The sequence below is a fragment of the Atractosteus spatula genome, chromosome 4 (genome assembly GCF_055471065.1).
Source record: "Atractosteus spatula isolate fAtrSpa1 chromosome 4, fAtrSpa1.hap1, whole genome shotgun sequence".
NCBI lineage: Eukaryota > Metazoa > Chordata > Actinopteri > Semionotiformes > Lepisosteidae > Atractosteus > Atractosteus spatula.
Window position 1 is genome coordinate 71,396,649 of NC_142709.1, and position 15,990 is coordinate 71,412,638.

Sequence of the window (15,990 nt, forward strand, 5' to 3'; positions counted from 1 at the left end):
AACAATAATCCTTTTTATTGAGACATGTGTACCAATCTTACCTTTGAAGAGCTAGTGAGAGAGCTATGCAAGGCTAGCACACCACAGACAACATTTAATAAAACAAACATAAAGGACAGATTTATCTACTCAAATATAAATCTGTTCTGTTTTACAGTTCAAACAATAGAAGGACGTTTTTTAAAAAATCAAACAACAAAGCTTGCATTTTGATGAGTCCTGTGTTAAATTTCAGGAAAATAATTCACAGCACAAAAATGTACATTTAAGCTATGGTGATATTTTTTCAAAAAATGAACATGGATCGCTTAATTTTTCATTGCTGAATAATGCTAATACACTTCAAAGAGCAGAAATGATCACGGCCATTAGCCAGAGAGAAACAAGCAAAAGCAAAAGGTAGGATTGGTGTAATAGTACAAAACAAGATCTCAGCAGTGCTCTTACGAAATATATAAAATAATTACAAAAATAACAATAACCCTTTCAAGCATGAATTACAGTATAGCAAATAGTTTTAAAAAAAGAAACTTTTGAAACACATTAGGCTACTTAAAGTGTGTTTTTGGAGAGAAAATACCATGTAAAGTCACCCAGCTGTAAGCATAAAACATATTGAGCAAATAATGAAATAACAGCATGAGCGGCGCTCTTTTACAATCTCCCTGTGGGGAGATTCACCCCAGATAACGCCATCAGTAGCAAAGGGCATGTGCAAACGAGGTCATCAGAGCCGTGTGAGGAACAGGCGGGGTCGTCATGCATGAAAGGGTTAATGTACAGTAGCTCAGCCCATGAAGGAAGCAGAAACACAAGACTACAGAAGCCCAACCACCAGGAAGCCCTAAGGCCTGCTGCAGCTCATAAGTTTTCGTCTAGCCACCTGATGTAATTATTTAGCATCCTGTGAGCAATTTTGAAATCCGTGGGCCACACGCTGAACATCATGGCGCCGTGAAAGCCGCCCTTGTAGTGTTCGTGCCTCACCTGGACGCCGGCGTCCCTCAGTCTCGTGGCGTACATGATGCCGTCGTCCCTCAGCACGTCGTACTCGCAGGTCAGGATGTACGCCCTGGGCAGCGCCCTCAGCTGGGCGTCGGCCGCCAGCAGGGGCGAGGCCCGCGGGTCCGCGAGGGCCGCCGTGGCGTGCGATGGGTCGGCGCTCAGCGCGGTGTAGTTGTACTTGCGGCGAAACGGCTCGGGCAGGAGCGTGCTCCAGTTCACAAACCTCAGCAGGTGAGAGGACTCCAGGCTGTTGTGACTGTTGGCCATCATGGAGCGAAACAGGGACTTGTCGCTGGTGAAGTATTCGCTCCAGAACCTGACCATCAGTGTCTTGGGGAGAATGGGCATGTGCTCGTTCTGCTGGTAGGAGGGCGTATTCAGGTCCAGTGCCTGAAGAACAGGATACAGCAGCCCCTGAGCCTTGAGCTCGGCGTGGACGTCTTTATCTAGCTGAAGCTGAAACAAAACACAGACTTACAGTAGATGCAGCAGCACAACACCTGGAGGTCCAAGGGAGACGAAGGATTCTTGTTGGGGGGCTGTGCTGTCTAGTACACTCTGTGAGTGCTGGCCTGTTTCTGTTCCATGTTCAAGATACTGTTAAAAAAGGGGGCTTCAGAGGTTCGAGCAGGGAGCTGATGCGATCTAGACTCATCAAAACCTTTGAAGTTTGAAAACTTGTTATCACAAGCAAAATGCATTCTTTCATTGGTGAGTCCTTTGGGGTTTTCAACATGTTTTCAAGGAAAAATGCCAAGAGGAAGAATAATACAGGTTCATTACCTGTTGTGCTACAGCAGCAGCCAAATTTCCCCCTGCGCTGTCTCCCGACACAGCTATGCGGTTTATATCCACCGAGTACCGGCTCACTGTGTCCTCTGCTAAGAAATACTTTACCGCACGATACACATCCTCAAATGGTACTGGGAAGTGGTGAGCTGGAGCTAGTCTGTATCTGTAAGGAAAGAAAAAGCATGTAAATATAATGAATTAGACCAACAGGCTGGAACTTATTTAAGGGGTTCTGTATTCAACAGGATATTTTGTGTTTTATGGAATGCAAAATTCACTGCAGGTGGTTTTTGGAAAACATGTTTTGAAACTCTGCGCCAATCCCATGAAAGCCCAGGCTACACTGCAGAGAAATGACTTCTAAAGCAGTCTGCCAAATGGTATCTGGGTGACATGAAACAACGAGTGTATGTTTGCTCTATGATTTCCTAATAGACCAGTGAATCAAAGAAAAGGAAAAACTACACTGTCCTTTGCTGGTGATGCAAACTCTGCAATATACCCTACTGTAAAAGCATGACTTGCAATCTGAAAGATCCCCGAATATGCAGGATCGTCTGTCACAACACAAAACATGAGCCTTACTCTACTGAAACAACAACAGCATTGAGTTCGCTGGCAATTCTTCTCGAAAGCAGGTCGTATGGTGCCATTCCTGTGGGAAAAGGGCATGTAAGAAAATTGCAAAAACAATGCGTGACACAATTCCTCATGCACTTCTCATTTAAAGATGCCCGTTTCTAAATCTGGTTGCGCCTGTGTCTTATCCTGGATCAGAGTGACTGCTCATTATTCTGCAGAAGAGCTGGGCAGCTCCAGTGCTTTTATTGAGACTTTCATTCCAGTCCCGATGATTACCTGTTTGAACTGGTAGTTCACCCATCCTTCAATTTATGTACACCCATTTTCCAAATCCTCACTCTAACGAAGCATGCATTTCCATACCTGTTTTTCTCAGTTATTAAGAGATTTTCACTGCAATGTACAGTAGGCCTTCTTGGCCGAAGGAAGAAGCCATCCTCATAAGATGACCTCTCTGTACAGCCTCCCACAACACCGTTCCCTAGTGCGTCTGTTCTTAGAATTTTTATTTATAATGTCTATTTATCCTTTTAACTACTGTACTATGGTACATAGGGTAATTATCATAAACTAGAAGGTGTTCTTACTTTATTGATGCAGTTCTTTGTTAGGGTAAAAATACCGTAAGCAATACTGGATGAAAATGAGAAACTTTTACAGTAAAGTGATTGCAAGTTTGCTTTCAGGTTACTAATCTTCACCTTACAAACAGTTTTCAAGGAACAGATTACATTCATAAATCAAGGGATGGATGTGTTTGTGTAATAACTCAGACAAACTTCCTCCTCATCATTTTAGGCCATAATCAGATATTGGTACGACCTGTAGGACTCTCAGCAGCTGCAGGTACCCAGCCCTGATTCTCAGCTGCAATTGGCAGAGAGACAGCAAACTCCCCCCAGCTCGGATACCTTAGACTCTCCTAACACGGGCAAAGACTAAAACAACAGTTGTGATTCTCACACTGAAGGTTTCATGCAAACATGAACACATCTGTTTCATCTGTTGATTCAACCTGCGGTCTTCATTTGTAACCTGATCTAATTATTTACACATCTGGCAAAAATAAGCATCTTTCGTAGGCTTTTGAAGATAAGATTGATTGGAAGAAAATCCGGGCTCTGGCGCTAAAGAAGGGGCCTTGTACAATAATGTCAGAAAGGTGTTTTAAGGAGTGCTGAGACTAAAGTCCTACATACTGGCTTTCATAAGAAAAGCTGATGAGTGCAATGGAAAACCTGCCCCACTGCAGGTGGCTTCTGGTATTCCTTCATCCCTAGGGCTCAGTTATTGAACTGCACCAGTTCAAGAATTAAACTGAGGAATTCAAGCACGGGACTACAGCTTTTCAGGATCTGGGCTGCCCAGATCTGTTTTAGGACAATTTTTTATTATTATTTTATTCTACTCTCACTGCCATGGCAAATCTCGATCACTCTGAGCTCTATGGATAAATCATCTCCACTTGCCCCTGCAGCCCGCTGCCTGTGTAATAATGTCTAAGAGTTGCGCGCGGGGGGGGGGGGGGGGGTTGTTGGGGGATACTGACTGGCGCTGCCTAGACACCAGCCTCCCCCGTGCAGGTAGATGACGGCCCTCCTGGGCGCACTGGCGCTCTCCCGCCGCGGCTCGTACACCAGCACCTCCACCCCGTCGAACAGCGCCTCCGCCACCGTCGTGTCGTGGTCCGCGTTAGGGGTTACCCGCTCCGCCAGAGTGATGAGCATCATCACGTCCATGTAGTCCTTCAGGCCCACGAGCTCCAGGACGTCCGCCTGTGGCACACAGCAAGGGAGGAGCAAGACGAGGGCAGCGCACTTCACAAGCGCCAGCTCGGAGGAGTCACGCCCCCCCGAGGAATCACTCTCCTTCCACTGCCTCGGTGGTAAAAGACAACCTTCTGCTACTGTAATGTGTCATGGCCCTGTTTGTGTCCACCCTCTCCGCTACACGCATGTCGAGTAGAGCAGAGGAGTTTGTTGCCATACATTCATGTACTGTACACTGAAATTCGTCTCCACGCCGCTCTCTCTGGATATACGCAGGACAGCAGACAACACTGCACAACGCAGACAGTGCACACCTGATGAAGGCTCCACAGCCGAAACGTTGGGTTTCCTTTCTTCTCTTTTCAGCAGGGAGTAAACCCCGTTCCCCGTTCCTTTGCAGCCTACGCACGCCGACGCAGCAACCTACTGTACTTGAACTACTTCCTAACACCCAGCGATATACATATGTGGAGAATAAACATGCTGTGGTGAGAAACAAAAAAAACAACAACACAGTGGAGCATGCAAAAAGGGCAGAGTGCAGGTGTGTATCGGGTCTCGGGCGCTGCAGCGAGCTGCCCTCCCCCTGCTGCAGAGCACCTCCCGTGGACAGCAAAGCCTCTCTCTGCTTCACCTCGAGCCCACGACCGGCAGGCGGCCTCTGGCCACAGAAGGAGGGTCTTACCCAGATCGGCACATGAAGCCGACCCAGAACGCCCATGTCAGCAAGCTGGAGTGTGCCGTTCTGGTTTCCCCTTTCAGCTCCCCAATGTCTGCCTTCTCTCTGCAGCACATACAGTGCTAGGGTTCAGCGGGGTCAGGGCTAGGGTTAGGGGCACACAGACATACAGTACAGCGGTACTGTGTTGCTGTGATGTGTTCTCGGCCACAGCTCGGAACCCTTTCGGCGGTAGGCTTTTTTTAAAAGAAAGTCTCAAAAGAATAGTCTGTTCTACACGCCTCATCAGTACATAAACCAAACCCATCCACGTCTCAAGGCATTTTGCTAAATTCAATAACCGGACTCTTAACCCCATCGATGCTGGACTGCTTGATCTAACTGCTAAAGTGAGATTATCTGCCAACTGTGCTGATAAGGCTCAGAAAATGTTTGCACTCAGAGGAGGGCTTCAGTCTGCCAGTGGAGTTTGCTTTTAGTTTTCCTTCACTTCAGAAAGCCAGGGGATTGCACAATCACGTGTTGATATACAGTATAATATTTGTTTACTTTGTGGGGGGGGGGGGTTGGCCAAATTATTTACAGATGATTCCTTCTTTCAAGACGATTTCCACTGTTTTCCACAACACACATGCAGGGGAAAAATCAGTCTATATGGAAAAACACAGCTCTTCGGAGTTGGTGCATTAACCTTGTCTCACATTTCTCTTGGCTGACTGGGTGTGGAGACTCATGTTTCATCTTAAAGGGTCTCCACGTACAGTACATTAAAACCTGTCTCGTTTAACCCTCTAACCCTCTATTTGTTTATCTGCAACCGCATAAATATGCTCTAGTTTTGAGCGTTTGAGCAGGACATGTAGTGGGGGCGAAATTAACTGCAAAGGTAGCCAAACCAGATTTACAGTACTGTACACAGCCTCTCTGACCTGTCTTTCAATAAAAGCGTGCCAGTTTATATTAGACGAGAAACTAGCATTTGTTTAGCTGATATTTGGCTTTGTTTAGTCTGATACCAGTTTTAGAGGCAAAAAGATATTATAATGAACGGGGGTTTACGTTTATTAATTTACAATTCGGACTGTCTCTCGAGGCCCATGTAACAAATCACGACCAAACTCCTGATACCGCAGAAAGTGCCGTTTCGGAAAGCAGAAACCAGAATTGCTACTGTATGAGACCGGAATGTGTTACATCTTAGAGCTCGAACCCCCAACCAGTTTTTCATCACAACAAAAATAAGTTTGTACAAAGTTAAAATAATGCCCTGACGAAAAGGGTTTAAACACAATGCAAAGGCAGTATTAAATGTCTAGAAAATTAATTTGTCAACATTAAAACCGACTAAAAGCAGTCATCAAGCATAAGAGTAATTTGCAGACATATTTGCCACTACTATTAATAATGCTGTCTTAATCGGTTATTACATACAATAGTGACTGTGAGTTTTTCCCTGATAACTTCTATAATTAGAATTACATGAGAAGGACTACAATAGAAGGATTATGAATGGCTGACATAATCTCATGTAACTAGTCGGTCTAAATTACCGTTGCGGCTGTCTATGTCAATTCACAACATAAACGCTGTTAAATAAAATAAAAAGAGATCGAAAGGTCTGATTATTCGCATGCATGCACACTGAAATTAACAGTAAAACAAAAACAGCATGTCGATACAGCCTGGTCATCGCTTCGGTGGTTAAAATCGAATCAAGAAAATAAAAAAAGCTAGCCCGTTTGACGATATGGAGCTCCTCAATTAAACGCGTTATTAAAGAAACTCGTACCAGGCATCTGCATTTTAACCCTTTTAATCGCTGTTGTTTTTTTACAAAAAAAAAATGGACCTACCAGGTGACTGAGACTTCGGAAGAAAGAATCAGTTATCATGAGCTTCCATTTGTCTTCAATTTCATCCGGAATAGGTGAATATATGTAATACGCAGTCAAGGATCCTATTAGCAGTAAAATTATGCCTTTTGACCCCATTCTGCATTCAAATATACCTGATTTTAGAGAGTGTAGAAACAACCTCTCTGTCAGCTTTGCTGATTAACAAGTCACTTCTGTCAGGGCAAAGTGTAATCTGGTATTAATTTTGGAACGGAGCCAGTAAGATATGACAGCACGTGTTAATGTCATCTGATCATTATATTCAAGTGATCAAAAGCTCTCACCAAGGCGATCACACGCTGCCGCAGTCAGGGGCACTGTAGCGCATTTGCTGTAGTTGATCAAACTCATGCAAAAATACACAAGTGAACATAAAAACTGCCAGCGTGCCCCAGCCTTTTCGAGTAAAAAAAACTATATCCGGCAATCTGCATGTCCCTCAGACCCCGATGTGTCCTCTCTGATGTCCTCTGAACGGTAAGACTGACCCTTGTGCGTGAAGCTGTAGTGTTCGTACCCGCCTGTGTGAGAGAGAGGGTTGAAATAAACTTGAACTCATGCGAACTGCAGTGGCTCTCCAACACGGTTAAGTAAACTCGCCGGGCTAGGCAAACTTTTCAAAGTACCGTTTGATTCGAGCAAAACCGTGCACCTTCAAGGAATTCGCTGGGGTTTGCTCAGCCCCAGCTGGATCCAGGCAGCTGCGCTGATGTGGGGCTGCTAGCTGTCTTGTTTACGTGGGGAAAGTGGTTTGAATAAATGACAGCACATCTTCGTGTTATACAAGTATTCCCAGGCGCCTTGGAACCAGTGGGAGTCCTTGGATTACATCGTGTAAGCGCCGAGTGATTTGAAAAGTGTTATTCCGTCGATGCGACTTGAACAGGAGTATAGAGCACCGCGCGTCTCATTTCGAAAGATGCGCCAACCCTATAATTTTCATTAAGCACGAGCTTTACAGAATGACACTCATGACAGATCATTATAATCTTACCATCTGTAGAGTAAATCATGTTTCATTTAGCGTTGATATATACAGTATATATAATACAGTGCAACTACAGTTAAAAAACATTTGCTTTAGGATTTTGACTGTCAACGGTCGGATTTTTATTAGGACTATGTCTGTTTTCATTTCAGGGCGATGAAATGTTTGTTTTAGATAGTGCTCTGAAGTGAAGCAAAACTTATATTCACAAATACGCCATGGGAGAGAGGAGGTGAGTAATTGTTTTGGAGTGTAGGAACTGCCTGACATTCCAATTTTTGTTATTTTAGACCAATAGTTTGTGCAAAAACTAATTGAATTCGGGAAGAAGAGACCAAAACTTCACCTCTTTGCACTGCCTCAGGTGTTTTGATCAGTAGAGGAAGTACACTGATTAAATTGTTTTCTTTCCAGGAGGTAGGATTAAGAAAGAATTAGCAAACCAGCAGCTGGACTGAAGTTCACTGTGTCTAATACCTGGATTCATAAAGCAATAAATATCCCCCTCCTTTTCTGTTATTAACGTGAACTGTGAAGAAGATACCTACTGTATACAGTATAACATCAAAGCAGCTAGAATGAGATTTGATTGGACCGTTTTGGATGTAATACAGGTAATACACTACTTTTCTGGGGAGTCTCATGACCTCTCTCTGAGGAAAGTGGATTTCCTGGGACCCTAAACTGGCAATCACTGTATTGTCTTATAATAGTGATTTTAAACAGATCTGGTTTACTGTCGTTAACAGAGTTGGGTGAGCAGCTCCGGTATTATTTGCACCCGAGCTTTCCACGTCGTTAATACGGTAGCTAATGTGTCTTAGTGCTTTCCCTGCTGCCTCAGGAGGAAACCCAGAGGGAAAGCGAAGCCGAGGAGAGTTTAACAGACGGCCGTGCCTTGAAATGCACTGTATGGGCCCAGGGCTTTGCACTTTCACTCCGAAATGTGCAAAAAGAGGGGTCAACGCCAGTTGAATTACTGTACGTCGGTCGACGTGATGCACTTTGCCTACAGAGCCTACTGGGACACCCGTCACTGATGGCCCAGGACCCCGAAAAGCAGGGCTCCAAGATAGCGACTGCTAAACCTAGCACCTGTGGGGAGGTTCAAAGTCTGTACCCTTTTAAATAAATAACATTCCCAGGGGGACAGCAGTGTTCACAGCAGGACAGGAGTGGCACAGCCTCTGCATCAGTTCATCCCCAGCACGGCCTGATGTTATCAGTGCTGGATTTCCCATTAGGCTCTGTAGGCACAGTGCCTAGGGGCCTCTGAAATCTTTAGGGCCCACGAAAGAGGGAAGCACAAGTGACTCACGAAAAACGAGCTGAAGCAACGTGCTTGCGATCGACTCGAGGGGCTCCAGATCAATCAGCGTACGCTATCCAGCGGCTGTTCTAGAAGCTAGAAGTATCGGAGTGAGGGTTGCTCGACTCGCTCCGTCAGTCACGGGGTTTAGCATTAGAATAGTTTAAGGTGCATCAAGTCAATCGACGTCGTTCAATTGGCGTTCACCCCTCTTTTTGCCCATTTCGGGGTGAAAGGGCCTGGGGCCCACGAACACCACAGTCCGGCCCTGAGACCAGCAGAGAGGTGGAAAATGGGCCTGAGGTCAGTCTAGTGACCCCCACACGAGGATGCGTACGCGTTGTACGGAGAGGTTACAGTGACGTTGTTCGGCTGATTGCAAAATGGCAACAATAGCTTTGACTGTCACGTCTTCCGTATGCGGTTATTGTTTGGGTCTTGATTCCATTTGTAAGCCATTGTCCTGGGGAAGTTTTCCTTTCTCCTTTCCTGGATGTGACAAAAAAGAATCTCATGCTGTTTAGTTTAACTTATGCTACCCCTCCCCCCAGCTCAGCGTTTTACATCATTTATGATTTATCAGAGTTTACTGTGGCAAATTTTCAAAGCATTTCTGCTTATTCTGCACTCTGACTTTGCTTCGCTTTACCCTGCTGGCAGTTGGGTCGTGTCACATTCTGCTTTTCCATACTTTTCCTGGTGGTTTCATCACACAGCTTTACTGCGCTGAACTCTTCTTTTATAATGTGTACTGTGGTAAACTGCACTGTAATGTTTTATCAAGTGTTCTACACTTACGGTGGGAAGGCAGCTCTCCTCATTTCATTGCTCATACACACGTGTGTGAGAGCGTGTTCGTTCTGTTTTTTTTTAGTTTAGAAGAGGCTGCCTCTCTTAATTGAACCGAGCGGGGGAGTCGGAGTCAGACGCCTGCTTGCTTTCTTGCTTGTTAGCTGTCACCTGACATTAACAATCAAGAATGAGCACCAGCTTGGAGCAGCCCCACTTTCCTCCTTTGGGTCCGGAGGTGGGCGACCGATGAGGCAAAATGCTTTTAAAAGCAGCGTCGCCATGGTCGTGTTGAGATTTGTGTCTTTTTTTTTTTACATCCTTCCAGATACCCACGCAAGCACTTAAAAACCGTTGTAGGTTTATTATGATTAACACTCTCCAGGAAGAGGGAATGTAAGTATAATCAAATACATACTGTATATGCAGTGATTAACTCTTTGTTTTGCTCAGTTTCATAACAAGCAGTATCTTGGAACAACAGAATTTGTGGCGTCTTGTTGGTACCTTCCCAACATTTGAATCATCAAGTGCTGAAATCTTGTCTAGTCGATAATTACTCCTAAAGCTGGACTTACGCATTGTAAATTCCCAACCTATTTCTATAACATCTGTGATGCTTAACTGGATTATGGTATAAATCCATGTCTGTTTGGTGGGTTGCTGTGGGGCAAAGATCCAAGGGAGAAATTATAAACTGCTGTGTTGTTTCAGCCCAGGAATCTCTGCTCTGAATCTGAGTATGCAATCTTATTCAAACAGCCCCGGCTCACTGCACTTGCAATACCATGTACATGTAGTAGCTCTGCAATCAGAGCTGAATTATGGAGAAATGAATTGATAGAGACATACTGTGCTTTAGTACCACACATTTCAAACTTCATATTTCAAGGGTACAAGTGAACAAAGCTTTCATACCCACAACATATTTCATTTGGGTTAAAGACAATGCTTCTACTTTCTACAGAATACTCAAAAGGCCCACACCCCATCAGCATTCCTTCACGTTCCTTGATCTGAAATTCCTACAGCGATCGACAAATTGTTGACAATTAAAAGGCTGTCAAAGCCCATCAATGTCATATATCCAGGAGACTGTGAATGTCAGATGCTGACCTTATTAAAACTTCCGTGCCACTCAGAATGGTCTTGTGGCACTGTGTGCTTTTGCAAGTCACTGAGTGAGTCTGAAGATGTCAGCTCAGGCTTAATAATTGCATGCTTTCAGATATGAAAGTCACAGTTTTTTTCTGCTGGTTTCTGTACAGATGGATGCATTTAATTGGAAGCATTTTAGATTTTAAAAAGTAGCTTATTGAACAATAGGCGTTTCAACAGGCCTTGACCAACATGACCTTTATTCAGGTAACTAATGTACATTAACACGGTAGTACTGTGGGGTTATTACTAGGAATCGGAACCTTTCACTGTCCTTTTCGTTCTTTTTGTTTCAGGCCTCGGCTGTGCTTGATCATATACAGTACTTGTTTCTAGCTTTATTAGCTGCAGTGTGTGACACTGCAGAAAAGTGTTGAGTTCATTGCTGGCTGTCTTTCAAAGAATACCTAGACAGACAAGACAGCATTTGGCAGCATTAGTGCAGCACTGAATCATTCATCCCAGTTTGCTGTGTTCACCTGGGACCCTGTTGTGTCAGCATATTCATCCTGTGATGGCAAACAACATGCCCTTCAGCATTTTACAGAAATGCAGTCGAGAGGCTGAGTGATCAGGGATTTCTCTATTTCTTCTCTTGAACAACAAGCACGAGAGAGCTTCTTGTCTGTTGATCAGTCCTTTCTGCCCCCGTGGCTTGAGATATGACTTGTCACATGCTATCATGCTGGGTTTGTTTTTAAATTCTGCTGCAGCGAGTTATTGACATGGACCCAGGACAGTATCTCAGTTAAACAGAGCAGTCGTTTTGTGGAGGAGAAAGGGAAGAGAACAGGAATATCTTAAGAAAAGCAATGAGAAGAAAGGCTACGCAGGCAGAGCCAACTAGACCAGCGTGCTTGTCAGGCTGCGAGAACAGTAGATAATTGATTCAAGATCCTTTTTCTTGAAGAACACCCCCAGATCTCAGTCCCTTGATAGCTTTAGGTAGGGTGCTCCAAAATAGTAAATCCTGCACATGAGTACTCCCAAGATTCGGTGTAAAATATCTTTTCAGTCCCTGTCCTTGCACTCACCTGTAGTCTGGATTCCTGTGCAGGCTGTGGATCAGATTTAAACATGAATTTTCGATTCCTCAACAAAGTGCGGCTGATGTACTGTACCTATCTATTTTTTTCAGTCTCTTCAGCAAACTATTGTTTCATTAAAACAGGATATAAAGAGTTTCAGACACTAATTAGTTTACATACTGTATAGGCAGGACCATATCGTCAACAGCTAAACTATGCTTCAACATACCGTATGTGCAGACAGTGCTGTCTCTGTGATTTCATTTCCAAGCACAGCGCCAGAGTGCTTCACCCCAGGCTGAATAGTCTGGATTGTTTGTTTGTTTTCTAGTGATGCATCATTTGTTAGCTTTGTGTGGGCCCACATTTTTTAGTTTAATTGCTATTGTATTTTCATAACTACTTTAATATCGCATTGGCAAGACAATACCCTCTCCAGGCTTTCAGAACGAGAACTATTAAAAACTCAGCTCAGCACTGGGATGGCCCCTGCTGGCAAGGATGGTTATCTCACTGCCTGAAATGCGAATGAGGGGGGGAGAGTGTGCCAAAGCCCCTGACACTGTTACATTTCAAAATAGCACCAGCTTAGTTTGTGCTATGAAGCCTCCAACCACCACTTTTAGGGATGAGTAAGGGAGGAAGAAAATAAGGAGAAAAAAGTTCCACAATCTGTTTAAAAACAACACCGATCATAATTAGCCAGAATAACAAGTAAAGTAAACGAGAAAGAGAATCTTCTTTTATGTTTTAAGAGACCGAGAGGAAATATGGCCAATTACAGGGAAGCATGCTGCTCGTGTGGTTTGGGAAAATCGGAACCTCAAGATGCCCATGCAGTATTTTGACCAGTGGCTTAAGCTATTTTTGCGGGAAGGAAATAAAACCTGTTTAACTCGGCGATCAAGGCATTTATCAAGAGAAATCGATGTTAGATTTCTTCAGTATAACAAATAGCACATTTCTCATTATTTATAAATGTGTCCAGATGGTGTCGCTGTACTGTAATGTAGAAACTAGAACAGATTTTTGCCTGACCAGATAAAGTACCACAAAGCTGAAAAAAACTTTCTCTTGAAAGGTACCCAGCGTTATGTAAACTACCAGTTTTCAGTGCTTTGCCAAATTACTGTAGTATTTTTTTTCTTTTCCTGTTCAGGTGAACATGTGTAATAAAATCTATTTTTTATTTTCACCGTAACGTTTTCACACATCATTACTTATTCATTGTGGATATATTTTTAGGCACAGCGTTCAGTGTTTATAATAACCAACACGTATTTTAATGTTTAGTGTATTTGGATTGATTTACTGAAAAAATAAAATGCCCAATATGTTCCCGCTCCAGAAAAACAGCAAAAAGTGATTTTTTCCCACACTTTTTAAAATATATTTTTTAAATAATAACCTATAATTTGATACTTGCATATTCAAATTCACATTTACTATTGGCATTATTAAGACTTGCTTAGATGCATATACTGTATATTTGACCTGGACATACAGTACAGTAGTTGTATTGTCACTTGAAATATCTTCCCCCAATGAAGGGTTAGTGAAAAAAAAAATTGTTTTGAGCATTAAATTAGATAAATCTAATAAAGTAGTTAATTGAATTATATATTTTTTAAGGTCTAGCTCAAAATAAATGGCAAATTTTACAGTTATTATGCATTATCTTGTCTAAGAGGTTAATAAATATTGAAGAACAGAAAAGTTCTTTTATTGACTATCTGGTATTAATATCATATGATACTTGTTGTTTGAAATGTAACCCTTGTACAATGCATTCCTGTGCAAATGCATGTTCAGTTCACTACAATACAAAAAACATTTGTTTCATAGTTTCTGGGTTATGAATTCAAAATAATGTAAACTGGAAAAAAAATGTGGCATTTAGTCCAATATACAAATTTCACTGCCAGTTTAAAAACCGCAGTTTCTGCCAATGTGAAAAAAATGATCTCATTTAAACACGTTTGACCTTGAACGAATTTTCAGTGCTTTTTCGTTAGGTAAGTTTGTGATTAAGTTTTATTTGAGCACTATTGTTCAGGATGAAAAATAAAAATAGAAAAAACAAATCTCAGTTTTAGGCATAGCATCTGGTCAAAAGTCATTCTTTCCAAATCAGTCAAGGTGTGATGCCCCATTCCAGCTTCAAGCAAGATGATGAGGAGAACATTGAATGAAGAGGCAGAGCGTTGAAGTAGCGTAATTCAATAAAGCAAAGATCTCTGACGCCCTCTCCTGGGATATTTGTAGTACTGCTGAATTACGGTTACTTGTTTTCATACTGTAGGTAGCTACCAAATCATCCATTTTTAAAGATATGGGACAATTTCATTACGATCAATTAAACGGACAATTTGTTCAGCTGAGCAACAAAGAGATCATGTAGAACAAAAATCAGAACACCATTTAGGCACCATTCAGGCCCAGGGACAGATTTCTCTTAACTGGACAGATTAGTCACTCAAATGACCAATCAGTGCCCTACAAGTGTTCATAATCTATTAAAAAAAAAAACAGATGATTTGTGGTGGACTCTAAAACTAACTAGACTGAGGCTCTTAACAACCAGGGTTGGAGAAGTGTTTTAAAGTATGCCATTTTCTCATGTTGGGATCAAATTAATCTGTTGTCACTAAAATAACATGATCCATCTGCAGTCCAATGGATTCCATGTGTATAATGTACTTGTTTATGCCAGGTATTCAAGAACTGTAGTGTACCCAGTTTTTTTCAGTTAAACTGGCCTTAGACGAATAAAAAGCTATTCTTGGTCTGTGAAACCTTTACTAAGACTCAAATTAAAAAGGTTTTACTGAAAAAAAATTAAGTTAATTTTATATTTTTGTTTGCTTGCTTGTCCTGTGGAAAATGTATTGTATATTTTATTTTGCTATGTTTAAAATAAGTATTTTGCCTTTGCTTGCATATTTCTCCATTGATATTTAGATGAGATAACTGATTTAGCAGGAGTTACTTTCTTCTGAATAAACATGGTGGTTTTAACCGGTCGTGCTCCTTCATCAGGAACATGACATTTGGGCTGACGGCTTGTCAGAAGCATGTGAGGTCATTGATAGTACACATGACTGCTAAGATTTATAAACCAAGCGCCCAAAGTCAAAGGTCAAGTCTGCAGTGAATTAGTACACTTCAGCAGCTTACACTGGCTCTATTAGGGAGCTTCACATCCAGCGATAGTTACATGTCAAGAATCCAGCGTTTGAAATGTTTATTAACAGTAATGTCAAGCTTTGAGGATTGTTATTATCCAAGCAGCTGACATAAAAAAAGGACCAGATTTCAAAAAACCTACTCAAAAGCTGTCTAAAAACATGTACAAAAGGCACATGCTTTCCGGCTTTGTGGTCTTCTTTGCAGACTAGGTAAGCGAGATGCTGTTTCGCTGTCAGCCACATGGCCAGCACCTGCTTCTGAGAAGAACAGCCAACATTAATGACAAAAAAACGCACTGTTCTCTGAAAATCATTAGAGCCCTGTCTCGGGTGAGACATGCAAAACAGAAATACTTAAATGTTTCCCATGTCATCAGCAAAAAAGTAACAGAATCCAACTGCATTCTAATTCAACAAAACAAACCAAGAGTCGGTTAACATTAAGCCATTCGACACGAGATTCAGCTCAGCTATTTTTTTCTCTTTAGTGAAGCCAAAGGGGGGGGGGAAAGAAGAGTTTTTTTAAAAAAACATCTGCTAAAAGCACTAACGGAGAAGACAAGAAAGGGGATTCTTACGGAGGGGCTAGACCTGCCACATGGCTACTAGTGCTTTTTGCTGCAGAGTCACTGAAACGTTACAGAAAGGCAGTTCTGAGCTGTGATGAAGTACTGCAGGTAACTTCACCCTGGTGTGATCTTCTGTACCTTTAAAAACACTGTCTCGGCAGAATTACAAAGCCCTCTGCCTCTCTGTGTGTCAGGCTTTGTTTCCCTCCACTCTTTGGAACCGAAGTGCTGAAGGTTAT

General features: G+C 42.6%; 1 protein-coding gene across 1 annotated transcript; it reads right to left on the reverse strand.

The window, feature by feature from the left end:
* aadac (arylacetamide deacetylase) lies at positions 1-7,249 on the reverse strand. The gene is made up of 5 exons (XM_088914706.1): positions 6,681-7,249; positions 3,929-4,154; positions 2,383-2,452; positions 1,789-1,960; positions 1-1,461 (listed from the first exon to the last, which is right to left on the reverse strand). Exons 1-5 carry the CDS (start codon positions 6,816-6,818, stop codon positions 862-864), a joined length of 1,206 nt encoding a protein of 401 aa, XP_088770832.1. The 5' UTR covers positions 6,819-7,249; the 3' UTR covers positions 1-861.
* Between the last annotated feature and the right edge of the window lie 8,741 nt (positions 7,250-15,990).